General features: G+C 43.9%; 1 protein-coding gene across 2 annotated transcripts in view; it reads left to right on the top strand.

The window, feature by feature from the left end:
• CDH13 (cadherin 13) overlaps positions 1–25,530 on the top strand; it is a 502,431-nt gene that overhangs the window by 452,572 nt on the left and 24,329 nt on the right. For both annotated transcript variants that reach the window (XM_044427973.1, XM_044427974.1), the window contains one exon: positions 20,832–20,974. In XM_044427973.1, the coding sequence (XP_044283908.1) occupies positions 20,832–20,974 (143 nt within the window). The remainder of the gene's footprint in view (positions 1–20,831; positions 20,975–25,530) is intronic.

The raw sequence follows: 25,530 nt of genomic DNA on the forward strand, positions 1-25,530 counted from the left end.
CCTGTTGATTTGGGCAGTGCAGGTGGGAGAGAATGTCATTTTTGTCTATTTTTAATGGAAAATCATCAAGATATGTAGGCCTTCATAGTCAGGAGAGAAAGAATTTGAGATTTAAAAAATGTAAGTGAAGGAAAAATGAACCCATTCACCAACCCCCAGCCAAGGATAATAACATTACTTGATGTTTGGATGAAAGAGGTGCATTGATCAAAAGCTGATTGTCAAAAGCTTCCACAATCATTGTGGAAGAAATGCGACTGGCCGGTTTATAGTGTATCCATATCAAGGGTTTATGGGTGTTCATTTCATAATCAGTTGAGTCTACAAATATTCAGCATTTGTACTGAAGAGAGGGATTAATTAGTAGCATCCAATGGGGCAGTCAGAAATGAGAAAAATGGATAACATGAATGGATTTCATGCAACCTTTTCCTCCACTCATCACGATGTGAGTCAGAAAAAGCTTCGAAGTAATTCAAAGAACTTTGACAAATTTAAGAATTGTCAAGTTGTACATTCCTAAGTTCATATGAAGTTTTCAACTTAAGATATAATTTCTAATATTTCTTACAAGAAAAGTAACATGCCTCATATATTTTATAAATCACCAGCTAACCCAAGGTGGTAATTAATATCTATGTAATTATGATTCTAAAATTTGATTTCTTAGCCATAGAATGGCATAACATTCATATTAGATTGCAGGGTTTCAAATGGGTTATGTTCACCACCTCCCAAGTTTTAGTTACTAGTTTCTGGCGTGCGTGTGTGTGTGTCAGTGAGATGTTAAAGGCCAAATTTAATAATGTTTTCTACCATGGGAAATTAAAAGAAGAGCCTCATTCTCCGAATTCCATTATTAACAGTAAATCTAAATTAAACTTATTTACTGACTTCAATAATTTGTCTCTGTGGAAAAATCCTTTAAGGTGCATCTTTCCACCACAGGCTCAACAAGTCCAAAGACTGAAATAGTTAGACTTCTCACTAAGTATAAATAAGTTGTTTACTGCACTGTAGTGGTAATTTTTAATTAAAGCAATACTCTCTGCTTTCATATTTTATTGTGGCAATATATTTTTATTACCTACTGTGCTTCTGGAGTTTTAATTATTTATGTAAATATATGACTGCAAGTTTCATTCTCAGGAAATGATGTGACTGGATCTTTCTGCAGCAAAAAGAAATAAACGAATTATTGTTGATTACTTTTCCATAGCTGATTAAATAGCCATGTCAGGATGGTTCGCATAGAAGCTGGTAAACCCAATCTATCTGTTTGCCTCCCTCTGTCCATCTGTCTACCTAGACAGACAGACAAATATAGTAGATCAATAGAGATGTGCATATAGAGAGAAATATCGTTGGCATAATATAGGCGATTGCCATGCTGAAGCTAATGAGGCCCTCCTTTGGAGGGGCTCACCTGGGACCCACAGGTAAACCACCTTGTGCGATACGAGATTGGATGAAAATGCAATAAATGGTTGGCAGCCCCGTGAGTGAATTCCCTCCAGAGCTGCTGGTCCTTGACAGACCTGCTCACTCCTATAAGCTTGGAGCTGTCCAGAATCACTCCGTCTCATATTTGGTCCCCCTCCTTTCCTTCTGCCTTCAGCTTTTCCTAGCATGATTGCCTTCTGCAAGAAGTCTTGCCTTCTGATGAGATACGACAGCCTCGGTTTTGTCATTTGTCCTTCCAAGGAAAATGCTGGCTTCATTTGATCTAGGACTCCCTTGTTGATATTTCCATTGTCCCAGAGCAACTGCAAAGCTTTCCTCCAGCACCATGTTTCGAATGCACCCATTTGTTCCCTGCCAGCTTTCTTCACTGTCCAGCTTTCACACCCATATGCTGTGATCAGAAATACAATAGTGCGGTTGATCTTGGCATTGTCTCCAGTGAAAAGTTCTGATACTTGATTACCTGCTCCAGTTCCTTCATTGCAACACAGGTAACTAGTTGTCAGTTGAAACCTGTGGGAAGTCAAGGAGAAGTTTCAAGGAAAAGGGGAAGCTGATAATCTATGGATATGGCATTCATGAATGCAGAGACACAAAGGTTTCCTAGAATCATTTGCAGTAAACGTTAATATGGTGGAGTTGTGCTTGCAAAAGTGGCTCATCATTTGAACTCCCAACCATCTCAGAAACTAAACAGAATTCAGTGGAACAGAGAAAGAAGTAGCCGACTTTTCTTGTCCCTATTTATGCTGCCAATCACCGGCACTCAGTGTGCAGTGAAGGCATGAGCTATGAGTCATGAAACTAATTCTAGAAATGCATTTCATACTCTGCTGGCAGCTTCATCAAGCAGGGCTGAGCACCCTCCGTTGAAATGTGATGGGAACCGAAAACTCTCATTCCTCAGCGTACCAGTGTGGGGATTAATTTTGCACTCCCTTTATTGCAGGCATGGACCAATAAGCTTGCCGTTGGATTACTCAGCAGTCTCATTTTGAAAAGTGCTATATTTATAAAAATAATGAGAAAGGTCTAGCGAGTCTTGAACCAAGAGTATTTGCTTTTATGTAGTTAGGTGCTCAGTCTTTGTTCATATGCCTCCCGCAGTTTGAAAGGGCTGTCTCTAGATTTGAAAGTCAGAGACTTTTTTCTTTTTTCATGTGCAGAGGGTAAGAATAATGAATCTATAGGGCAAGATTAATAACCCACCACTTCCCTCTTTTCTTGGCTTCCTCTGCCTTTCCTCTGTGCAAGTAGCTGATATCCAATGATGCGGTACATCTCGTCCAATGGAGGAAAACTGATGTGAGGACTGACATGTCTATTTGGTCTGCAGTCCAGGTGTTAACTGCTGAAGGGGAACATTGGAGCCTGCTGCTCCCTATCTTGAAGGTTTCTTGGTTTTAACCCAGCCTTGAACTGGGAAACTCATCAAATAGTCAGTGTTCTCTGACCGCTCTTCAAATAAAGGCCTGCCATCTGTGAAGCTGGATGCCTGGGCACTCTAGGCCACCATGGCTGTTTTTAGGGAGAAGGGTTTAAAAATAGGGTGAACTAGAAATCAGGTAGAAAAAATGTGCTTGTTATTAGATTGTTTATTATGGAGAGAAAGGGGAGTAATTTCATCCTTTATTCAATGGGAAATGTTGCATTTGGGTGCGCAGTTAAAACAGAAAGCACATACCTTGCTGTGAATGTTTCCTGTTCTAATAATCAATAATGATGGGGGGAAGCTTCATGGAGTTTACTAGAGGGGTTTTTTTCCTATTAACTTTGCAATAAGAGGCCGTTTCTGTAAAATATTCCAGTGTAAGTGAACATTTGTACTTTGTTAGGCATCAGAGGGACCATAAGTTACCCAAGGAGTAAAATTCTTCTGAGCTTATATCCAGCAGAAGATTGTGTGCCTACAACATAAAGCTTGAGCAGTAAATGAAGTCCAGAAAAAGAGTGTGCAATAGATTTAATTTCACATCAGATTCAAAACGTTCTAGGTATGAGGCCAGGAATTCATATAAAAATGTATGCAGATTTTCTAAACATACGTATTGCATACATTAATTACATTTGTAGTGTGTACATTTTTCTCCCGGTGATGAAAGTGCATGTAAGTATTTCAAACAGGTACATTTTTCCTGCACTTTTTCCAAGACCTTATTTGGTTTGGAAGGTGTGAAGTGTGTAAATTCTGATCAAAGATCATTTCAAAAGGATTTTGCATGCATTCCTAGTCATCCCTTTCTTTTCGGGGAGCAAAGCTTCTGGGGAGGGGCATTGTGGGTCAGTCTTAGGCGCCCTAATGGTCTCACCGTAATGGTACTTCAGCATCTCCGGTGTAAAATACCCCAGTCCCCTTTTGTGCCCAAGGAGGACGCTAAGGTTTGAGTAAATACAGCTCATTTCCAGGTACCGCACTAAACCAGTAGGTAGATCCTGAGCATAGAGGCATATTTTACCAAGCAGGGTCATTTTCGCCTGCAGACCTGTCAGTGGGATTGTAAGTCTTCCCCACTGTTGTTTTTGTGCTGCTTAGCTCCCAAACAGCAGCATTTCATTTTCTGTAGGCCTCGAGGGGCAGCGTGAGAGTGAGTGAGTGAGTGAGTGAGTGAGTGAGTGAGTGAGTGAATGAATAAATAAATAAATAAAAACTCAGAAACATTTCCGCACAGCATGTAATAACAAGTGTAAGAAACTCAGCTTGATGTGTGATACACGAAATGCCTAAAACATAATCCGGCAGTCTCCTGAGAGAAAAAGAGAGAGAAGCAAAGAAATGAAACAAACAACTCTGCTTTTAATAACCAAGAGGTCCGAGGAGATATCTCAATGGAGTTGATGTGACTAGATGTTGTTGCATGCTTCTTGCTAAAAAAAAGGCTCTTGGAGGCTCTTCCAAACCGGTACCAGTAAGTTGCCCCAGCTGGTGATATTCACATTGGAATTGACCTAAGTTGCTGTTACTGGCCTATAGGAATCAGGAAAAAGTGAGATCACGGAAGTTGCCCAAATACCACATTCCAGCTCATGACTGTGAGCTCATATTCTTTTCTTTCTCATGGCAAATGAAAACCCATGCATATTTCATGTACTTTTCCCAAATGCACACCCCAATTTGAAAACTGCATGCGTCTTTTGAACAGGTGTCAGATTCTTTCTTTGGTCTGCAAATCATATCACAAACCTGGAAATGTGCAGACTTCAATCACAAATAATGTTCAGATTTGTGGGAGGTGCAGAGTGAGTAAATTCAGGTTGAAAACTAACTGAAAGGTTTTTCTCTTCCATCCCCATGAAATTACGATATACTTAGCCACACAGCATTGCTTTGGAGTGTTGTTGTTACCTGCTGTTTCCACCAGATAAGCCTACCAATGGACCAAGGGACCTGCCTTTTGCCAGGACTCACTCAAGCCTGGAGTTGTCCTTGTTTTGCACACCTGTCCATCATTCTGTTGCTTGGACATGATGAGGCTGCTTGACCCATGAAGGGGGATCAACTTGAGAGGGGTTCTTCCACCATCTGAGGGGTTCTTCCAATTCTCCATCTGAGATAATTTCCCAGTATCTTGAGATGTCCTCAGCAAAAATGACCTGATGTCTCCTTGAAGCAGTTCAGATGTCATCTAGAGGGTGACAGCATGTGGAAACTTTCCACCCTTTTCCTTGCCTCCTTGCTCTGCCACGCATCCTTGAGCTTGCTCGCCTCCATTTCGCCTGCCCTTTCCCTGTGCTTTACCGCAGATGATGCTTCAATTCAAACCGCTACACGTTCTTGCAGGTCAGATGAACCCTAACCTCTCCCCCCACTCATAATCTCCCCCCTGCCAGTGCTTTAAAGAAGAGCAAACTAGAGAGGCATGATAATATTTCAAACACAGCTTCTTGGGCTGTTTGGATCTTGACACCATCTTTGGAGAATCTTGAAAGATGGCATTGGCTGCTAAAGGCAGAAACAGTTCCGTGTAAATGTAAGCGATACCCAAATAAACCCACTGCTTTTTAATTCCCAAACCATGACGTCACACTCCTATTTTCAGAAGCCAACATTTTCCCATTTTCTATTTAACTAGGCAGACATGACTTGGTATATTTCTACAGCCATGAATACATATAAGATGCATATATGTGGGGAAACAGCTTTCTAGCTATTATACATGAGCTTCAGCAAAAGTGGAGCAGATACTCAGATAAGTGTCACCTTGAAGGCGATGTCTCTGTGATACTCGTTCAGATAGGAACCTGTGTGAATCCCCATGTGCTCCTTCAGGGATGGGGCAATAGAGACATGCCATAAATACATAATACAAGCAGCATTAGAAGTTGCAATCCAGGTTTCACAGTTAAAGGCAGGCTGGGAGGTTACGCATCAAAGAAAGCACATTCATTAAATGCTTTGATCAAACCCAGGCGCCCAGAAGATAGTAAATTAGGCACTAAGTGTACCTCTTAGGGAGGGAATTTCAAAACTGGGGTGCCACCACAAGGAATGGAAACTCCTTTGTGAACTCTTCCCTATCCCACCTTTAAAAAGCCTGTATCTCACTGTACTCGGAGCAACGTTTCCCTGGATGCATGGGACAGTTTTGGTTTGACAATGCATCGATTGTAAAGGTGCGTCAAAAGAAAATGCAAATATGTCGGAGTTGCAGACCCCGTCAAAAAAGATGGGGAAGCCCTTGTGAGTGGATGGATCTTCTGCTGCTAATTTAACACCAACAACCGCATCGCAAGTGCCAACACCATGACAGTCGAGGCACATCTGAGAAGGCCACCTGTTAGAACAATCAGACGCTCATCAGCCACACCTTTGCTCAGCCCAGTCGGCAATCGTATTTCGGAGCAGAGGGGTCTGAAGGCTGTTTCGCCCACTCCAGTCTGCTGGATTATCCCCTTTCACACCTGTGTGCCATCAAGCAGCCAGAGAAGCTGACACTTCAGGAACCTTCCCTTTTCAACGGTATAACTGCATTTTCTGGCTTATCCAAGTTTAAACGTGCTCATTACTCAGATAAACATTGCTCTTCCGCAGCCCTCTTCAGCTTGGAAATCTGAACTTTTCTGCATGGTGACCTATTTTCCTTTTCCTCCTTCTGTGCCATCTTCCTCACCCTCTACACATGTCTCTGTTTCGAGGAGCCGGAGACAGACTGAACACCCCCTGTAGCCAGACTGCCCTCACATCCACACCTTTTGGGCTACAAGTCCCAGCAAATCCAGACCACTGGGGATGACCGGACTTGAAGCCCAAAGCATCTGAAGGGGGACGTGGCTGGATGAAGCTCTTGCTATTCTCTCTTCAATCCTACTAATTCACCCTTCTGACTCAGGCAGATGTCAACCATTTCAAATGCAGGACAAATGCACTAACCCTATAATAATACAAAAACATACTAAACTCCATCAAACGTGGAAACCACAGAGAAAGCCAGCATGACTAGTAACCACCGATGGTGAGCTACCTTCCAGAACGTTGGCTGACAATGCAGTCCCAGTTATTGAGGTTCCCTGGACCCTTCCCTAGTATGGTTCCTTTCCTTAGGACCCACCTGCTCTCCCCCTTTGTCCTCCATCATGGCCACCACGGCCTGGGACAAGGAGAGCCAGGGAACAACCAGGCCATAGCCGTAGGGTTGCAATGATCTCCTTGGAATCTGGTCCTCTCCTGTTGGTTAAACTTCTTCTCATGCTCAGCCCTCTTTTAGGAAGTCAACCAAACCTAGAGGAAGTCCACAAGTGCTTGTTGCAGCCTTCTGCCGCAGCTAAGCAGAGGGAGCCTTTAACGACAGAAGGGATCTTCTTATGCTCTCAAAGCTGTTGCTGTTATTTCTTTCCTGCAAGGCAAAGATGCTCTCTCTGTCTCTCTCTCTCTCTATCAGCATCACGTCCCTCATCCTGAAGTATCAGCAAAGCAATTGGGGCATGTTTAAATCTCTCGCTGGTTGTCGTTGGCACAAATCCATACTCTTGTATGAAACCGTTTGTGGAATGTGCTGCTCATCTCATCTCCGTGTTGTACTCCATCTCTCTTTCCTTCTCCCGTACAGAACAGCTCAGGTTAATTGTCAAAGTGATGCTCAGTTAAGCCACAAGACTCTGCGATCATCTCCAGGGAAATGTTTGAACAAGGTCCTTCTCAATAACAATTTCTCCCTGTGGCACAAGGAAGAAAATGCAGTGAAAGCTTGGAACCTTGACACTTTTTTAGTGGGTCAATAAGCCGCTTGTGTTCCTTCTCCTCTGAAGTATAGAAAACAGTCATTTTTTGAGAGAACCGTTTGTAGGGAATAAGATCCAAATGAAATATTTCCAGAGCACTGTCTGAAGGGATATGCCTATAAGCAAAACTTGAGCTCACTGGAGTTCTTCCAGCTCCACTCTGATATCTTTGTCCGATACCCATAATCCAGGCATGATTATAATAACTTTCACTTTTTCCCAGAAAATTTGCACATAATCTTGGGCATACTTCCCCCCAAAGGTACAAATTGGCTGTGCACATTTTTGGAATGTGTACAGTCCCTCCCATTGTTGTGAGTTGTGCTTCTTCCTCCAAGCAATTTCAGTCTCACCAGCATTTCCTAGCTGCTAATCTTTATTCTTGCATACATGTCTCTGAGCATACACAAAGTGAAATGTCGAACACTCTCTGATGTTCATTTCCCAAAGCTCTCTTTATGAAGTCTTCTTCATCTCTCTCTTGAGGAAGGAGAGCTTGGAATGTGAGAACACCTGCATTCTGCCCACTGGGTACCTACTTGGACTTCAATAACGACATCCAGCACCCGGGTTTACCTCTTCAAGATGCAGAAGTTCCCTATTAGAAAAACGGCCCATTTCAATGTCCCCTCCCTCAGGAAGCTGCAGCTCCTTCCCATTCCCACCGCCAAGTAGACTGGTTCCTTCTTCTGCTCTTGGCCTATTCTCCCCCATATCTATGTCCTTTGGAGTCTCAGGACCTTGGATTACAGCTGGGGTTGGAACCATTCCAAAAGCAGCTCCACCTTTGGAATCTGAGTTGTCCATCCCACCAGGACAGGTAGACTCCCAAGAGCACACCTGCGGTCTCCTAGGATGCAGGTGCATGGCATTCATCGAAGCATCTTTGGTCACATTCTTTCTCACACACGTTATTTATTTATTTATTTAGCAAGCTTCTATGCCACCCCATTCGCCGAAGCCTCTCATTTTGTTCCAGATGTGCCCAAGGTAGGGCTTGGGCTTGCGTCTTTTACAAAATAAAAGGAATCGGAATAAAATAGCAGTTCAAGCTACAGATTTTAGACTCTGAAACTGAACAAGGAGAGGACGCAGGGTTGGGGTGTTTAGCTGAAATGCTGTCATTAATGAGCTTCAAGGCAAGCCAAGTGGCTGATTAGAACGAGACCCCCTCTGGTTGAGTGCAGGCTCTGTAGAAAAGGAGGATCAGACAAGGGAAGTGTGAGTTCGTCAGCCCAGCGGGACATTTTCAAGTTAAATGAATAGGCCAATTAAGCACTGACTGGTGTTCCCAGGGAAGGAAGAACCAGATTTATTTGGAGGGGAAAGGAAGGGAAAGGGGAAATCAACTCCTGGTGTGGGCAAGAACTACCTCCACAATGAGAGGAGCCATTAACTGGTTGGATATTTCTTGTTAATGACTTTTCTGTTACTCACTCTGTATTACAAAGCCAGTTCTGAGAGATTAGCCTAACTCACTAAAGGAATGCAGGTCAAACTACTTGCCTTGCTATACTGGGAAGCAGGAAGGGAGAAGTGTTTGCATGGAAGCAGGAAGGGATTGATGTGTGTACTTTCTGCGGGATACATTTCTGGGGGACCAGTTAATAGTGTCACAAGCTTAGAAATGTTTGGACCTTGACCACAAGTTGCATCCAAGTTTATGTTTTCACCTTGGAGGTGCAAGCTAGGTAAATCCTGGGCAAAACTGGTCTGAAATTAATTTTATCATATACCCTAAAATGTAAATAATATATCCACAAAGGAAATTAAACTGTAATGCATACTTACCCTCAACTGTAGGTCAAAGAAGAGGCTGGCTTTAATTGGGGAAGTGGTTCAGGGGGAAGGTTTGAGTTCTTTTCCCAAGTGCTGGTCTGATTATTTCTTGCCCCTCACCTACACAAACACACACGCGCAGTGATCCTTGCTTTTTGGGTTTTGAGTGTGAGAGCTTAAGCACAATTATCCCATTCCACCCTGAAGGTTTTCAGTTTAGCTGATGGCTAGAAAAGTACTTTGACCCAGATACTGACCTGAATTCTGGCAAGGAGAACTTATGACCTATGGCAGTGCTGTTGATCCAAAAGCACGTAAATTTTCCCAAGAATGAGCTACTTTTGTCGTCTTCTATAGCTGTCCTGGTGGGGTGGGAAAGCAGTGCTCTCTGAGAACGCTACTTGCTAATAGGCTTATTTTGTCCTGGCATTTCCAGTGTGTCATCTGCTAGTCATTCTGTCTGCTGATCTATCCCTTTGAAGGTTGAGTGGCAGCTAACAAGGTGTGAAGAAACAACCAAATGCACAGCTCTGGGGAAGTTCTTCATTCTGGGAGCCGCAACAAATTAAGTTGGCAGTTGAGAGCCAGATATTGGCATGATCTTATGGCGAAGGATAGTGGGGCTTTGCTTGTTTGATTGCTTGATAGTTTTAAAAGTCCTCCATGGTGCAAACCAAAGTGTCCTTAGGACCAATAAAGCCCCGTGTGGCTTGGAACCAGGGGACCTCCTCCTCAAATACAAAACTGCTCAGGTTGTAAGAACTTCAGGGGAGTTTGTCTGCTCAGCTCCAACTTTAGAGTCCTTCTTGGTGGGGACAGCAGAAGTGGTCTTCTTGTTGGGTGCAACCTTGTGCTGCAGAATTCATGGCCAGCTGAGGTTAAGTTAGTTCTTCTCTGCTGTCCTTCAGTAGTTAATTAGATTTTTATTCAGGCCATCCTTTGGCTTATAACCTGGTCTTTGTTTTGAAGGCATGTCTGATTGGCTAGTGCTCTTTACTGCTTTTAGTGTTGTGTTTTTAATGTATGCTATTTTTATCTGAATATTACTGGCTGCCCTGATGTGTGGTGCGACTGAAGTTATTTATGACTTCAATAAATAAATGTTCATAAAGGCTGGGGCAGAGGGGATTCCATACTACATGGAAAATAATAAAATTGCATGCTCAAGCTCATACTTCGAGCTTTCGAACCTCAGACAAGTCCATCTTTGCCACCAAAGGTAATCCATGGTCTTGATGATTATTTTTTTGGGTGGCTCTTTGGAGGTGAAAGAGTTTTTGTTTTATAGATAAATAGATTTTGCCTAGTGTTGAAGCACATATTTTGCATGCAGCAGGAACTACGAAAGCTTGAGATCTGAAAGATTCAAGTATGGGAGAAAGTGGAACTGGAAGTTCACCTATGGAAAGGAGGCGAGACGGGTGTCTGTGATGGAAGCTAAACACGTGTCGTGAGTTCAGATAGTCCAGGTGTTACTTTTTGACGAGCTTTTTCAAAGCCCCCACCTCTTCCTTTTGAAGGAACGTTAATGTTAAGCTGACTTAATACTTTCACATGCAGGGCACCTCAACAGAAAAGACTGATACATGCAACATTAATAATAATAATAATAATAACAACAACAACAACAACATTTGGCCATTGTATCTTGTCCCCAGCCAAAACCCCCTACTGCGAGCCTGATTTCTCATTTTGGAGGATTGGCCACACAGAAGTACCTTTAGTGGTAAGAAACTGGTGGCTGGATACATTTCACTGCCACGTGAATCGGTTTTGCTCTCTTTCCCATGCACTCCTTCTCAGCTGAAGGATCAGTCCCCTCCGTGTATGTGATGCACTGCTGAACATCATCTTTATTGATATTCCCAGGATGAGCATATTTGGATTGCTAATAACAAGGGACAAGCTGCTGTCTGAATTATCCAAGCAAGAATGAAATGCAAATGATCAAAAACTCTAAACTAAATGATATGCAATGTGAACACTACAGAAGTGACTCTGATGATCCCACAGCTCTGATTGTGTGTGTGTGTTTGGACCATAGCACAAAGACAGAGGAGAACACTGTCACTGAGGCAGGAAACCCATGTGAAAATCCAGCATCTCTCTCTTCCCCACCCCAACTCCTTAATTGTCCATCTTTGTTAATCAGCAAAACTGGTGCACAAGAAGTTCTCAAGTCACACTAGTGGTGATCTGGTGATGTCTGTCCAAATATTCAAATCTAAATGGACAGAAAATGGCTCCTCTTCTCCGCTTGCAGGATCAGATACACAAAGCGGAGACTGCAAACCTCCTTTGCATTATAGAAGAAAAATTGGACCCTCAAGGAAGATGGAAAAGACTGTCTGTGCAGCCACTTTGTTTCTTTGATTTCATGTGTCCTTTTAAAGAGCCCCGTCGGAAGGCATCTCACAGACACACTTCTGAACGCAACATGTGCAAAAGCGACGGTGTGTATGGGGAGGAAGATTTCCCCATCCTTTGACAGAACTCTCTGCTAGTAATGGGGTCTCAGACAGCAAACTCACATTGTATGCCTTATCAGCAGCAAACCACATTTGTCAACACACCGAGAAATTCGTATTGTGCCACCTTTATTAACCCAACACTTTGGCACGTTCTTCTCCTTTTGCTACACGTAAAGAGGAAGGAATGCGTGGCGGCAAATGGCATATGCGAGATGTGATGTGCAGAGAATGAGAGATTTAGATGTGATGGAAAGGCCCGGCCCTCCTTCAGAAAGGATATGGCGAGCTTGCAGTCAATAATGCAGCGATGGAGGAGCCCGGTTTTGCCACCGCTGCCGTCTGTGCTTAACCAAATCAATAAATGCATCAGGAAGCTCAGGAGCAAGTGTGAAGGAGCAACAATCATGACAGGGTGCTTCCAGACGGAGGCCTCCTGGTGCTACTAATCAAAAGACATTCTGTAGCCATCCCATAATTCCTTTTTTCATGGGTCTTGGTGTGTATGGTGTGGTGCAGGATGGAAGAAGTCATAGGCAGATTGGCGGGGGGTGGCATGGTATTAGAATCATAGAATAGAAGGGTTGGAAGGGGCCACGAAGGCCATCAGGTCCACCCCCTGCTGTTGCAGGACACCAGGTCACACCATCCCACTCAGGTGGCTGCCCAGGTCCTTTTTGAACGTCTCCAGTGTGAGAGAGCCCCCCACCTCTCCAGGGAGCTGGTTCCACTGTTGTGTTGCTCTGACAGTGAGGAAGCTCTTCCTGATGGCCAGCCTGAATCTGGGTTGTTGCAGCTTGAATTGATTGTTCCGTGTCCTGCACTCTGTCCTACATTACCAGATATCATCCAAACTCTGTGTAGCATTATGAGGTGTGGACACCCATCTGGAGTTGGTTTGGCAACAAACTAAATCATCCTTCTAGAAATGGAGTTGGTTTCCCAGAATGGTACATTCATGGCTTGTAAACAGAACAGAATTCTTTGAACAGCAATTATTCAACAGTGAAATGCAGCTTGTAAATAATCCTTTGAAATGAATTTTGTCTACCCTTTATTTTTCTGTTTGTCTTATGAAGTCCTCTGTAAGAAAATCTTTTGGACTGGTGTGTGTGTGCGCGCGCGCTCATCACTGTCAACTCCTTCTGTTATTAAACTCTGCAGGAAAACCACATACACACGACAGAATTTCTACCAGCATCAGTCCTGCTTGCAAAACAGTCTTTGCTATCTTGGCTTTTCTGAAAGGTATTAGGTCAGATCTCCTGGATTTGGGCTTTTAAATCTGGAATGGTAATTCAGACGTTGTTTTAGGGCATTTCCAATGTGGCTGCCCATTCCTCTCCAAACCTGAGGATAGTCATCCTCCAATAAAGGGTGGGGGAGCACAGAAGCAAGGCCCTCTTCCATGCTTCCCACTGCTTCCAAAACACTGAGATGGCTTCTTTGGGCTATCAAAGTGCTTCACCCCTGCTTGTGGGGAGAAGGGGCTGAGAGACTGCTGGGATTCCTCATACCTGGGTGGAATCATGCTGGTTTCTAACTATGGAGCACACATCCTCCACAGCACTGGCTCCAGAGTCTCCCTGAAGATTTAGATCCAGAGCAGGTGCAGAAGGAACCGTACCACCTGTGAAGGCAGGCGGAGCTGCTCTGAATTTGGAGCTGCGGGGCCAGCCTCAAGCATCTTTGCTGACCTCAGAGCTGACTTCCAAATATCCCTGTAGGCATCTAGGTGGCATCTAGCGTCCAACATACTGTACCCAGAATAGAATAGAATATATATAATAGATTGTACATTACGTTGCATATGTATGTATGAAGATATACAGAGCAATAAATCCACATTCAAAAAGTCTAGGGTTCAGAAGGTTGTGCGCTGCCTTGTGGAAAGTGAGATTGCAGGATTTCATAAAAGCACAGACTAGTGGAAGGGTCCAGGGGGTCGAACCCGCTGCTCAGTGCAGGGTTCCCAGTTAAGCCATCCTTCTCAGGGGCTGTCCGGCTGCATCTGGAATGCATCTAGTGTGGGAGAGCTCACAACTTCCATCGGTCGCTGGTTCCATCGCCGTACTGCCCTAGCAGTCAGGAAACTTTTCCTGATCTCCAGCTTCGTGTAACTTGAGCCTGTTATTCCATGTCCTGCACTCTGGGATGAGCAAGAAGAGTCTCTGGCCTTCCTCTTTGTGGCAACCCTTCAAGTACTTGCAGGGTGCCCTCATGTCCCCCCTCAGCCTTCTCTTCTCAAGGCTAAACATTTCTTTCCAGTTCTTTCCACCTCTTCTCAAAGGGCTTTGTTTCCAGTTCCTGGACCATCCGTATTGCCTTCCCCTGCACACTCACTGCTTTCATCTCTCTACCTCCTAGTCATTTCCAGGCAGTTTAGAACTATTAAAATGGTTATTGTAAATAAATAAATTTACACATACACTAGTTTCACTAAAGATGGATTAATTTGCCATTAGACGTATACAGGAGCTTGCTTGCTTCCTTTCTTTCCATTGCTTAAATGTGTGTTTAGTTTAAGAGGAAACCCCCAAAGATTGGCAACGCCATTGTTCAATCACGCAAAGAAAATTAAACAGGATAGCTTTGACAGGTGGTACATAAGTGGGTACTGATTGTGCTGACAAGTATATTAGACTACAAGAATTATCTCTATATCAACAGAAAAGACAAGAAATTTGCACAGGTTCTTTCCTCCCATCCCCTTCCTGGGATAAGACAATTATTATGCAGCATTAATATAGCACATTTTTCCTTCACAAGGCTTTTGAAATGTCATTTCTGCAGGAATCTCTTTGGGCAGAAAACTGTGGCTTCCATTTTACGGGCAAGGAGCTGAGGTCTAGGGTTGTTTCTCCTTGTACCTGGGCACAGACACTGTAAACCATACCTGTTGCACCTGAGTACAGAAACTGCACATGTATTCTGCTTCATTGGAAGAAAGATTCTCATTCTTTCCAGTAATCTTTCCCTTGTCAGTTGTCGGAAGGGGAAAGTTACATTGTACGTTCATGTGCCCTTTTAGCAATCCTATCTGGGGAGAAACTTCTGGAATAGGTGTTTCTATGCTGAGGACAGGCCTGGAATGTCTGGTTGAAAAGCAGAGCTTAGAAAAGTTGGAGTAAAATTCTGGTGGGAAAAACACAGCGATGTGGCAATCCCTAGATATGAATTTTAGAGGATGAGCAGAGGGCCTGAGTTCAGCATGAGAGACAGTGGTCAGAGTGCTAGGCTGGGACTCGGGAGATCCAGAATCACTAGGAAAGGCAGTGTGGTGTAGTAGTTAGGGTACTGGACTTGGACTGTGAAGGTGTTCTAGTTTCCCCTGAGCCATATGTCTTTCTGGATGACTTTGGGCCAGTCACTCAGTCTCAGCCAAACCTACATCGCGGGTTGTTGTTGTTGTTGTGAGGATAACAGTGAGATACAGGAGGATATTGTACACCATCTTGGCTTCCTTGCAGGGAAGAGGTTGGATATAAATACATTAAACAAATCCAAACCTGCTGCTGGAAGTGTTGCTTTGAGTGTCAATAAGTAGTTGGTGTTGACCACTTTGTCACAGAGTGCTAAGTAAGCTCGAGAGGAAAAATAGATTCTCCCACAGCAGCACTGAGGGAGAAGCTATCAGACTCCAGAAGTAATTTAGTCCCAAGCACATGCTAACACATCCCATAACTGGAGGGCAATAGGGTAAGATGCCTATTGAAAGAAGACAAGGACACCACAGTGAGTTCTGAATGGATTCTTTTCATCTGCCTCCTTTGCAGAGTTTTTAGACCTGATAGCGGCATAACATATACTAAAGTTTAAGGAACTAAGACAAATCGTGTTGATAAAATATGAAGTACTCAACTTTTCAGACAAATTGGAAGGTGTTAATTCACTAGACCCATGCGGTATCCATATAGGTCCTTAAGAACTTATAAGGACCAAAGGAAGAGAATGAGAAGGAAGGACTCCCTGGAGAAGAGCCTAATGCTGGGAACAATAGATGGCAAAAGAAGAAGGGGGCGGCAGAGGATGAGGTGGCTGGATGGGGTCACTGGGGCAGTTGGCGTGAGCTTGGGTGGACTCCGGGGGATGGCGGAGGACAGGAAGGCCTGGAGGAACGTTGTCCATGGGGTCGCAAAGGGTCGGACACGACTTTGCCACTAGCAACAAGAACCAAAGAAAAGACCTGCTGGACCAGACCCAGACTCCATCTGGTCCAGCATTTTAGTCACGTACTGGCCAACTATTATTTATTTTATTTATTTATTTAAAACATTTTTATGCCATCCCCATTGCAACGAAGCCTCAGGGTGGCTCACAACAGAAACAAAATACATAAATACATAATAGCAATATAACGATAAAAAAATATTTAAAAACCTCCGGTGCATCTCGGCTAAAAATGTAAAATCCTATAAATACAAATAATTTAACAATTAAAATAAGTTTTAAATAAAAAGACTTTAGCCTGGCGCCGAAAAGCAAATAACGACTAGCTGCCCGTTGGAAACCCATGGACATGAGGACAACCACACTGGGCCACCCATGTACCCAAGCATCTGTTGTACACAGATAGACTGCCTCTGAGACTGGAAGTGCACGTAGCCAACAGGACGAGCGGATTTTGCTTGCCTTCTCCGTGAATTTGTCCAATCCCCTTGTAAAGCCACGCAACTGGGTGGTCGTCATGCCATCCCCTAGAAGTGTATTCCACAGTTCAAATGTGCCCTTTGCACAGTATTTCCTTTCCTCTGGCCTGATTCTCCTATCAAGCAGTTTCACTGGCCGCCCCGAGGTTTCGGCAAGGGGCGGCATAGAAATGTTATAATAACAATAACAATAACAATAACAATAATAATAATAATAATAATGTCTCTGGGTTCTTGTATTACGGGAGACGGGGGAAATTCTCCCTCTGCACTTTCTCTGCACCGTGCATAATTCTGCACCCCTCCGGCACCTCTCCCCTTGCTTCACCACCTTCCAGGCTAAATACACCTCCAGCTGCCCATTGTGGGGGCAGAATGCCCTGCTTGTGGTTCACATGGGCGTTTCACGGGTTCCCATTGTCCACTGCATGCTGAGAGCTGATGTTCCATTGCTCAGATCCAGCCTAGCTCTTCGAATGTGCCTCAGTGGCCTTGGAGGTAAAGCTTGGAAGGACCTTGATCCGAGTCCACCAACTTAGGCACTATGAGGTGAGAAGGACTAGGGTTAAAACTGGGGTGAGTCAGTTTGAGATAGATTCCTGAGCTGAAAGACAACCTTTGTGACACAGGGGATTGCAGGCTAATTGTGCGTCTGACAAAAACTGGTTGGTTAACTCCCTCCTCTCGTTCTATAATTGCATGTGGGGTTGCGGTGATTTCAGTCTGCGGAGATACTTATCCGTATTCTTCTGTCTGGAGAACCTTAATTTGCATTTTGAAAAAGAGAAAACAAAGTACAATCACCTTAGTTAACCAGCATTATATGCTCACAATAGGTACAATATGAAGAATATTAGGCATATTAAAAATAATCAATATTCTTTGTCAGATTGCACCTTGCATAATAAAATGCTTTGCAGTGGAATGCTCTGAACTGCAATCAGAAAAAAATGCTATGATCTCTTAGACTCTCTTCTTCTTCACATGTAACTTGGAATATTGCCCGCCCACCCCCAATCAATTATTTTGGATCAATTGATAACTTTCTTCCTAGAAATGGGTTCATCTTGTCTTTCCTATGTTTTGATGTCTACCTTTGTTTTGGAGTTCTTGAAAATAAGCAACAGCTCACTTTCCCACCCCGCAAAGAAAAAAAGGAACACTAAGAAATAATTAAGAGCATTGTTATTACCTTAGCAACAAACGTCCATGGAAGATAAAGCTCATCTATTGATTGATGTTTAAATGGTTACTAAGGCAGAGATACAGACAAGTTGATGGACTCTATCATTTGCTATTCAGACCAAAAATATTCCTCAGATGCACTTAGAAATGCTGTTGTTTGCATCAGTGAGATAGAATAGAGAGCGGGTTCTTGCTCAGGATAACATAGCTTGGATTGCAGCTTTCTATCTCGATGCCAGATTCAGGGCGCTATTGTTGACTTATTTATTTATTAAAAGCTTTTCTAGCCCATCCGCCACTAGTATCTCAGGACAGCATACAAAAAAAAACCTGACTTATAAAGCCCTGAACAACTTGGCAACACCCTACCTTGCACAGTTGCTAGCCCTGCCCTCCTGAACATTCCCCTATGGTTGTAACATGACAGGAGACAACGGGCCTTAGATGCATAGGAGTCGAAGACCACGCAAGCTTTGAAGCTTTCTGGACCCCATCCCCTTCAAAGGTTGCAGACATGAGGTGGCCTGCAAGACAGTCGATGGATGGCAACTGAAAATGTGCTCTAAGATGGCCTCAAGATATGCACTAATCAAGGCTGGGAGTTTAAGACACTGTTGATACCTCAAGTGAAGCAAAATACTTCCTTTTTGTTTAATGAGATGGCAGAATACCTTAGGATATTTTCACATGACTTTAAGAGAAATCCCCCCTTTTCTCTTGTGCATCCTCCCTTTAAGTTCTGCCTCCAGCTATTTACCACTGCATTGTATTTATGTAAGGGGTGTGTGTGTGTGTGTGTCAGGTCCTCACTTTTACAGAAATTACAGCACTGGGTTGAAGTTCTTCCTTTCATGAGAGGAAAGGTTGCCCTCTATTCAACGCTGGCGAGGCCCTATCTTGAGTGCTGTGCCCTGTTCTGGGTGCCACGCTTCAGGGAAGACACAGACAAACTGGAACAAGTTCAGAGGAGGGCAGCAAAGATGATCCAGGGACTGGAAACAGCCCTATAAGGAGAAATAGGAAGAGCTGGGCATGTTTAGCCTCAAGAAGAGAAGATTGGGGGGTGTGGTAGCACTCTGCAAGTCCCTGTCACACAGAGGAGGGCCAGGATCTCTCCTCAATCTTCCCAGAGTGCAGGACATGGAATAATGGGCTTAAATTACAGGAAGCCAGGTAACTGGAAAAAGTTCCTGACAGATGCAGCAATGCAGCGATGGAACCAATTACCCTGGGAGGCTGCGAGCTCTCCACACTGGAAGCTTTGAAGAGGGAGTTGCACCGCCATCTGTCAGGGATGCTTTAACTTGCAGTCCTGTGTTGAACAGGGATTTGGACTCGAAGGCCTTATAGGATCCTTCCAAATCTATGATTTTATGATTCTATAAATGCAGGAAGGATTTTCAGCCTGATTTTTGATGGTCCCTGTCCCCACAAAGCTCTCTCCATTCACCATGGTGTCCTGAATCTCCTAGCATTTCGGGAGTCTGGTGTGGGGTTAGAGAAAGAGGGATGGAGGGGCAGAGAAGTCCCCTTTCATCAATATGATTGGTCCAGTATCTATCTGGACTCAAGCTAATATCACGTGTTTCATTTTGGTGTTGCTTTTGAATTCTGTTTCTCCGAAGGCAGCAGCGGGAGGTGGGCAGATGTGTGAAAGGCACCCGTTCCTTCCAGATAGCTGGAGCCGCATGTTCTGCTAGAATGACAGAGTCAAGATTTTATCTTGCACACTGAGCCAGTGGCTTGTTTCTTTTGTTTTATAGAGAAAGATCAAAATGATTTGGGGTTGGTGTCAGGAATGGAGTGAGTTGCAGTCAGGGAGACGGTGGTTTCTGTAGCAGAGGAAGAAACACTGAGGAAATTCTGCCTGTTGAAAAAATACATATTTTTCACAGGGCAACTGCAGTCGCTGGGCTGGTTCAGCGGGGAGGGTGTCTGTCAGGGCCCAGGGCTGGGGCGCGGGTGGCGGAAGGCAAGCCAGAGGCACTGGGACAGGGACAACGGAACCTGAGGGGAGGCAGAGTCCGAAGTCCAAAAGTGAGGTTTCATGGCAAGTCCAGATTGCACTCCCAGGGCAGTCCCAGGCCAGGAACCAGAAGTATGGATCGGGGCAGGCCAAGGAGCAAGCCCAGGTGTCGTGTGTATGTGCTAGGATGAGATTCCCAGGCACACACAAGAGCCGGAGGGGTTTGGTGGGAATGGCGGCTCAGACTCGGAGGAGGGGAGTGGAGCGCTGACCCAGCCGTGGCTCAGAGTTAGTTCTCACTCTCATATGGGAGTTGTTGAGACTAGTGAGGCCCCGGCTGCCCAAACTCTCCCGGTGAGCCAGCGCTGGATCAAAGCAAGGACAACCACTGAGCCCCCTCCCTCCTGATTGTAGGAAAGAAGCTGGTGGAGAACCGGCTGGGGAGGGGTTCTTGGGAGGAGAACTTCACACCCCTGGAGACGTGGACACGAGGGCCCATCAACACACTCACTGGCTGGACCAATTAGGGGCTCAATGGGAAGAGCACTGGAGCGCGCGCCCCCTCCAGAGACCAACCCCGCAGGGCTCATGAACAGAGCTTGGGCTGAATAGTGGGGAGGAAACCTGTCAGGAAAGTGCCAAGTTCCACCCATGTGCAAGAGCTGTCAGTGCCCGAACCGGGAAGCTGGGGATCTGCGCCCCCCTCCAAGAGAATGCATGTTAGATGGACTGTTCAATCCCGTTCGAGATCAGCACAGGAGCGTGTCTGCACTGACCCTCACTTAGCTTTCTGAAATGCTAACCATTTTTTTGCCTCTTTCGCTAAGTGTTCATTGACTGGACTTTAATTTCTTCCTTGCATAATGGTTAGTCGATGAACCGCCTGCCTTGTGCTATAGGAATGCTAATTGCAGTGTCAATGGTGATAGCATAATTCAGAAAAGCAACTGGCCCGCATCAGGACGGGGAGGGTCCCCTCCTCTTTGGGAAGCCACACGGTGATCCAGATGTGATCCCGCTAATCCTTATGGCACATTCTGCTGTCGCAAACTCGGGCGGCGGCAAAGCACCCAACCCATTGCTGATTCCTCTGTGCTTTTGCAGGTACTCCATCGACAAAGATCCTGCAGACTGGTTGGAAATTAACCCAAGAAATGGCACCATTCGCACGACGGGGATCCTTGATCGTGAATCACCGTTTGTCCTCAGCAATGTGTACACCGCTTACTTCCTGGCAATAGACAGCGGTGAGTCATGGCAATTCCTCTACGCAGCAGTGGGGTGGCTGGTAGGACGTGGGGCGGGCGGGCGCTCATCCCATCCATGGTAATCCCTGTTTTCCTGGAGAGCCCTTTCCTCCATGCCCATGTTGGATTTTGAACCAGTTCCTGTAGAATAATGGCGAGGGCCCCCATAGCAAGCTAATCCAGCGGTCTAGTGCAGAACGTTTGGCCTGCAGCATCCCTGATAGGTGACCCTCTGGTATCCGCTTCAGCAGATATCTCAGGCATGATTTTTAAAAGGAAAGCAAGCCAAATATTTAGCAACATCATCTGCATCTGACTTGGACACACATTGACTGTTTTCTTCGGAGGCCATTGGCTAACTTGGGTGGGGATGTGAGACACTTGAAAACCCATCCCATTTCCACTCAGTCGACTTGCTCACATGTTCAGCCCAACAGCCAAAAGTGGACTGAGGTGTCTGTGTGCGTTTGTGCGTGTAGGACTTGCTTCTGTGCATTTGCTCACCTTTGGACACAGAAACCAGCATCTCTCCAGCACAAGCTGTAGAAACTGTCCCTTGGAGGCCCAAGTGAAGAAAATGGAAAAATGCAGGCCAAGTTGAGGAAAGGTGTTGGAGAGTCTTCCCCTGTCAGATTTCTGACTCAACAACCAACCTTTAGCTTGTGCAATAAACAGAATGCAGACTGTTTGGAGTCTGGTCACGCATTTTGCATGCAAAATGTGCTGGGTTCTATAGGTACCAGGTGGTATGAAATCTATAGGTACTAGGCGGTAGGGGAGATCTCTGCATGAGAGCTTGGAGGTGTGCCACAAGTGAATGATGCTCTTATTTACTGGTAGCTTCTGAAGTTCAAACGAATAGGAACTGTGTCCCCTCTGGGCCACGGGAGCCCTCACCCCTCCTCGTTTATGGCTGGATTTGAACCTGGAGTGAGTAATAGTCCAAGTGGTTTTGGAGAGGGCCATTCCCTTGAAAACGTGTATAATCGTAGCAGATTACTACTGCTGGTCACAGAGGCTGCATATTTCAACCTGAGCAGAATAAATGTTATTTGCCCCCTTCCAAATATCTATATTTATATTAAGTCCATATTTATATTAAGCCCATGGCACCCCTGCATTAGTAACTAGTTCATCCTAGATTCTCTCATATTTAACATGTAATGGCAATTAGAATGAAAAGGCAATTAAAAACCCTTGTTAAAACGCAATATTTTTAACATATTATGTGGATTAAAGTTCCTTCTGTTGCACATAATCTAAATTAAAAGGATGTTATGAAAACTCATTGCAAGTTACTTTTGTTGCACATTAAAAATAGAGATTTGTGGAGAAAAGACGGAGTTCTCCTGCACAGCTGAAAGGCACAAAATAAATAAAGGCTTGGTACATAATGCTAATAAAGCTAATATGCTTACTCTTCTCTGAAATGCAGCTGCAGTGATGTATTGCAAACTGTTCCTTTTAAAGAGGTAATTTTACATATTCTTTGTAATGTGCCCGTTCGTACAGGGGAATATATGTGAGGGTTTGACAAGAATATGACTTTCAAATGCAAAACATTTGGGAAGTCCCCCACCAACATCGAGTGATTTAGCTGGGTAGTCACAGAAGTATTTGAGACTCCAACTTCAGAAGAAAGGACAGAAGCCATAATTTTATCTCAGCTTCGCTAAATTGTTGAATCTCCAGGAACTATTTGGCTGAGCACACTGTGATGGGATCCCGAGTCTCAGCACATGGATCTGGCAACTTTGGAGATGCCAAATCGGTGGATGGACACTGTGTGCATTGTATCTTTTGGTTGTGGGACCTTCATGACCGTGTGCCATTGGAATAGCAATTCTACCCATGACCTACTTTCTAGAACTTGCTTTTGCCAATGGCCAGTCTGTGCTAAGGACAGGTGGGGATTCATCAAAAGTAGTCAAGTTCTTCCTATTTTGGAGAGAAAGAACTTAATATTTAAATACTTGGATCTAGCCCAAATGGCAAATGGGATTTGTGGATTTCTGGTCCTTGCCTTTATCATTTGCCTGGAGTGTGAAGCCCACACAACTTCACAGCTTTACCTGCTCTAAGCAAGCTGGAACTATAAACACCATAAGAAATTGTCCGTTTTCAGCTATTTGAGTTCAAGCGACAACATGTTGCCGTATCAAATATGCACAGCTGTGCATCTTAACCTACAGTCTGCAGCAAACAGCGGCAAGCTGATGTCTTATAAATGATTCATTGAGCTTTAGACATGACTAACCCAAGAATGATTTTCCTGTGTTTCGCTGTCCACACTAGTTAATTCCCTCCACTGGTTTTCATCCCTCCAAGTCTTTTTGAAGTGATATTGTTGATCTGTGTAATTTCGTAGCCAACCTTTTGCATCTAATATAATGAAATCGATTCCACCACCAGTTTTCCTAGCCAACCAACACTAATGCCTAATTTTCTCGAGATTATTATGTCCCCAATGAGCTACATAATACATGTAGGCTGGCACTTGAATAATCTAATGTGATCTCAAAATCATTCCTGGAACTCTGAAGGAAGGTTAAATTAAGTGAGAGAACATTGGATAGAATTGTTTTGCAACTAGACTCAGGAAAAGGAGTGGAAACCATCCATAAAATCTAAATGCCGGCTTCACCTACAATTCTAATTTTTTACCAAAGGCTGGCCAAGGAAATGTGGGAAGGAGGGTAAGAGTTTCTCTGCTTCACAAGGAGGACACCAGGTAGGACAACATTGATGTCACTGGGTGCCCTCGTTACACTAGAAGAAAGTTCTAGTCAAGGGGATGTCCAGCTGGCAGCATTGTAGAAGTCACAATAGGCAGAAGGGCGGGAGCGATGGAGAGATTTGAGCTCTTGCACAGCTAATGGCAGAAAGCAAATAGGAAGAAACATGGTGCTGGGGAAGAGCTTTGTGAATCCCCTGGACCATCAGAAAGAGGAGCAAGTGAATCCTAGATCAAATCAAGCCAGAACTTGTCCTAGCAGCAAAAATGGTGAAACTTTGGCTACACCATCTTGAGAAGGCAAGACACCCTGGAGAAGACAATCATGCTAGAGGTGAAGGAAGAAGGGAAAGACCAAAGATGAGATGGATGAATTCCACAAAGAAGCTATAGTCTAGACGTCATAAGAACTGAGCAGGGCTGTCTAGAACAGTGCATTTTGGAAATAATTTGTTCATAGGGAACCTTTGGGTTACAGGATGGTGCAGAAGTGGAATTAAATAAATAATAAAGAAATAAATAGGGTCGACATAAGTCAAAAGCAACTTGATAGTACATAATAAAAAAATTAATAAGGATGCACTAGGACAGACTTGAAACAAGCTTTTTTCCTGATGAGAAAGATAAGCTAATCAGGTCAATTGGAATACCTTTTTTATGCTGTAAATAAGCTTAACTGACTGATGAATCTCTGTGAAAATTAATTTTCAGTCTCCATCTTTGACGTAGACATACTGATTTAAAGAATAAGACAACCAATACAAGGCAGCTGAAATAAGGAAAAGCTGCATAATAATTTGGTTAGACGTTTTCTTTCCATATGTTTTAACCTGTTTACATACATCAAGATGCCTAAAATTAAATTACCACAGATTGATTCCACCTAAAACATGCACTATTTGGAAAGAAATCAGGCAATTAGTGGCCATGGCAACAAAATTAAGCTCCTTTTACACCCTTTATTTTAATTGGTCTATTAATTGAAGAGGGAAAATAAATTGAATGCTCACCCTTTACTTGTCATTTTCAGTTTTAACAAAATATGAACTGCAGAGAAAATATTGTTTAAATTAGTCACTATAAGTGGCAGATCTGGGGGGAAAATAATTTGCAGCAAACTGTGTTTAAGATGGATAGCACATGTCAGTAGCTATTTGATAAGAGCTTTGCTTTTTGAAGTATAATTACTCAAGCAGAGGAGCCACACACATTGTTGAAATATATGAGTGAGTGTAATTTTAAAGAGCTATTTGTATGTGTGTGTTGGGTGGGGGGGTTGCTCATTTGTTTGTTTTTTTGCTTTTATAAATTGTGCAGTTAAATATCAGTTGATGGCACAGAGGGGGCTGGGGAGAGATGCAGCTTGCAAAACTTTAGGGACATGCATTTAAATTGGAGCATTTGGTAGGAGTTGAAGGCAGATAGACTGGATTGATTTTAAGTCAAGTGCAGAGATATTGGTGGAACCGTGTGATGTAAAACCAGCTAGTAAGACGGATGGATCAAGAAGATTGTGAGGCCAAGATTAACACATGAATGTCCATCCTTCAGTGACGAGTCCTTGAGTGCCAATTTTCATGCCTGCTCCCTGACTGACACGCTCAGTTGTTAAAGTTGTTTCGAAAGGCTCTCTAATGTTCTACTGATTTCTACACACACATTTCAGTTTACGTAGATTTTAAAATACATTAAAAATACCAGTGATGAAAAAGAAAAGGAGCTAACAATACAATGACCTAAACTTCCTTATTGTGAGGAATGGGTACCCTTGCTGCTGACAGCATTTCATGTTTTTTTTTTATCAAAAAAGAGGTGAAGAGGT

The sequence above is a fragment of the Varanus komodoensis genome, unplaced genomic scaffold (genome assembly GCF_004798865.1).
Source record: "Varanus komodoensis strain SLA01 unplaced genomic scaffold, ASM479886v1 scaffold19, whole genome shotgun sequence".
Lineage (NCBI taxonomy): Eukaryota > Metazoa > Chordata > Lepidosauria > Squamata > Varanidae > Varanus > Varanus komodoensis.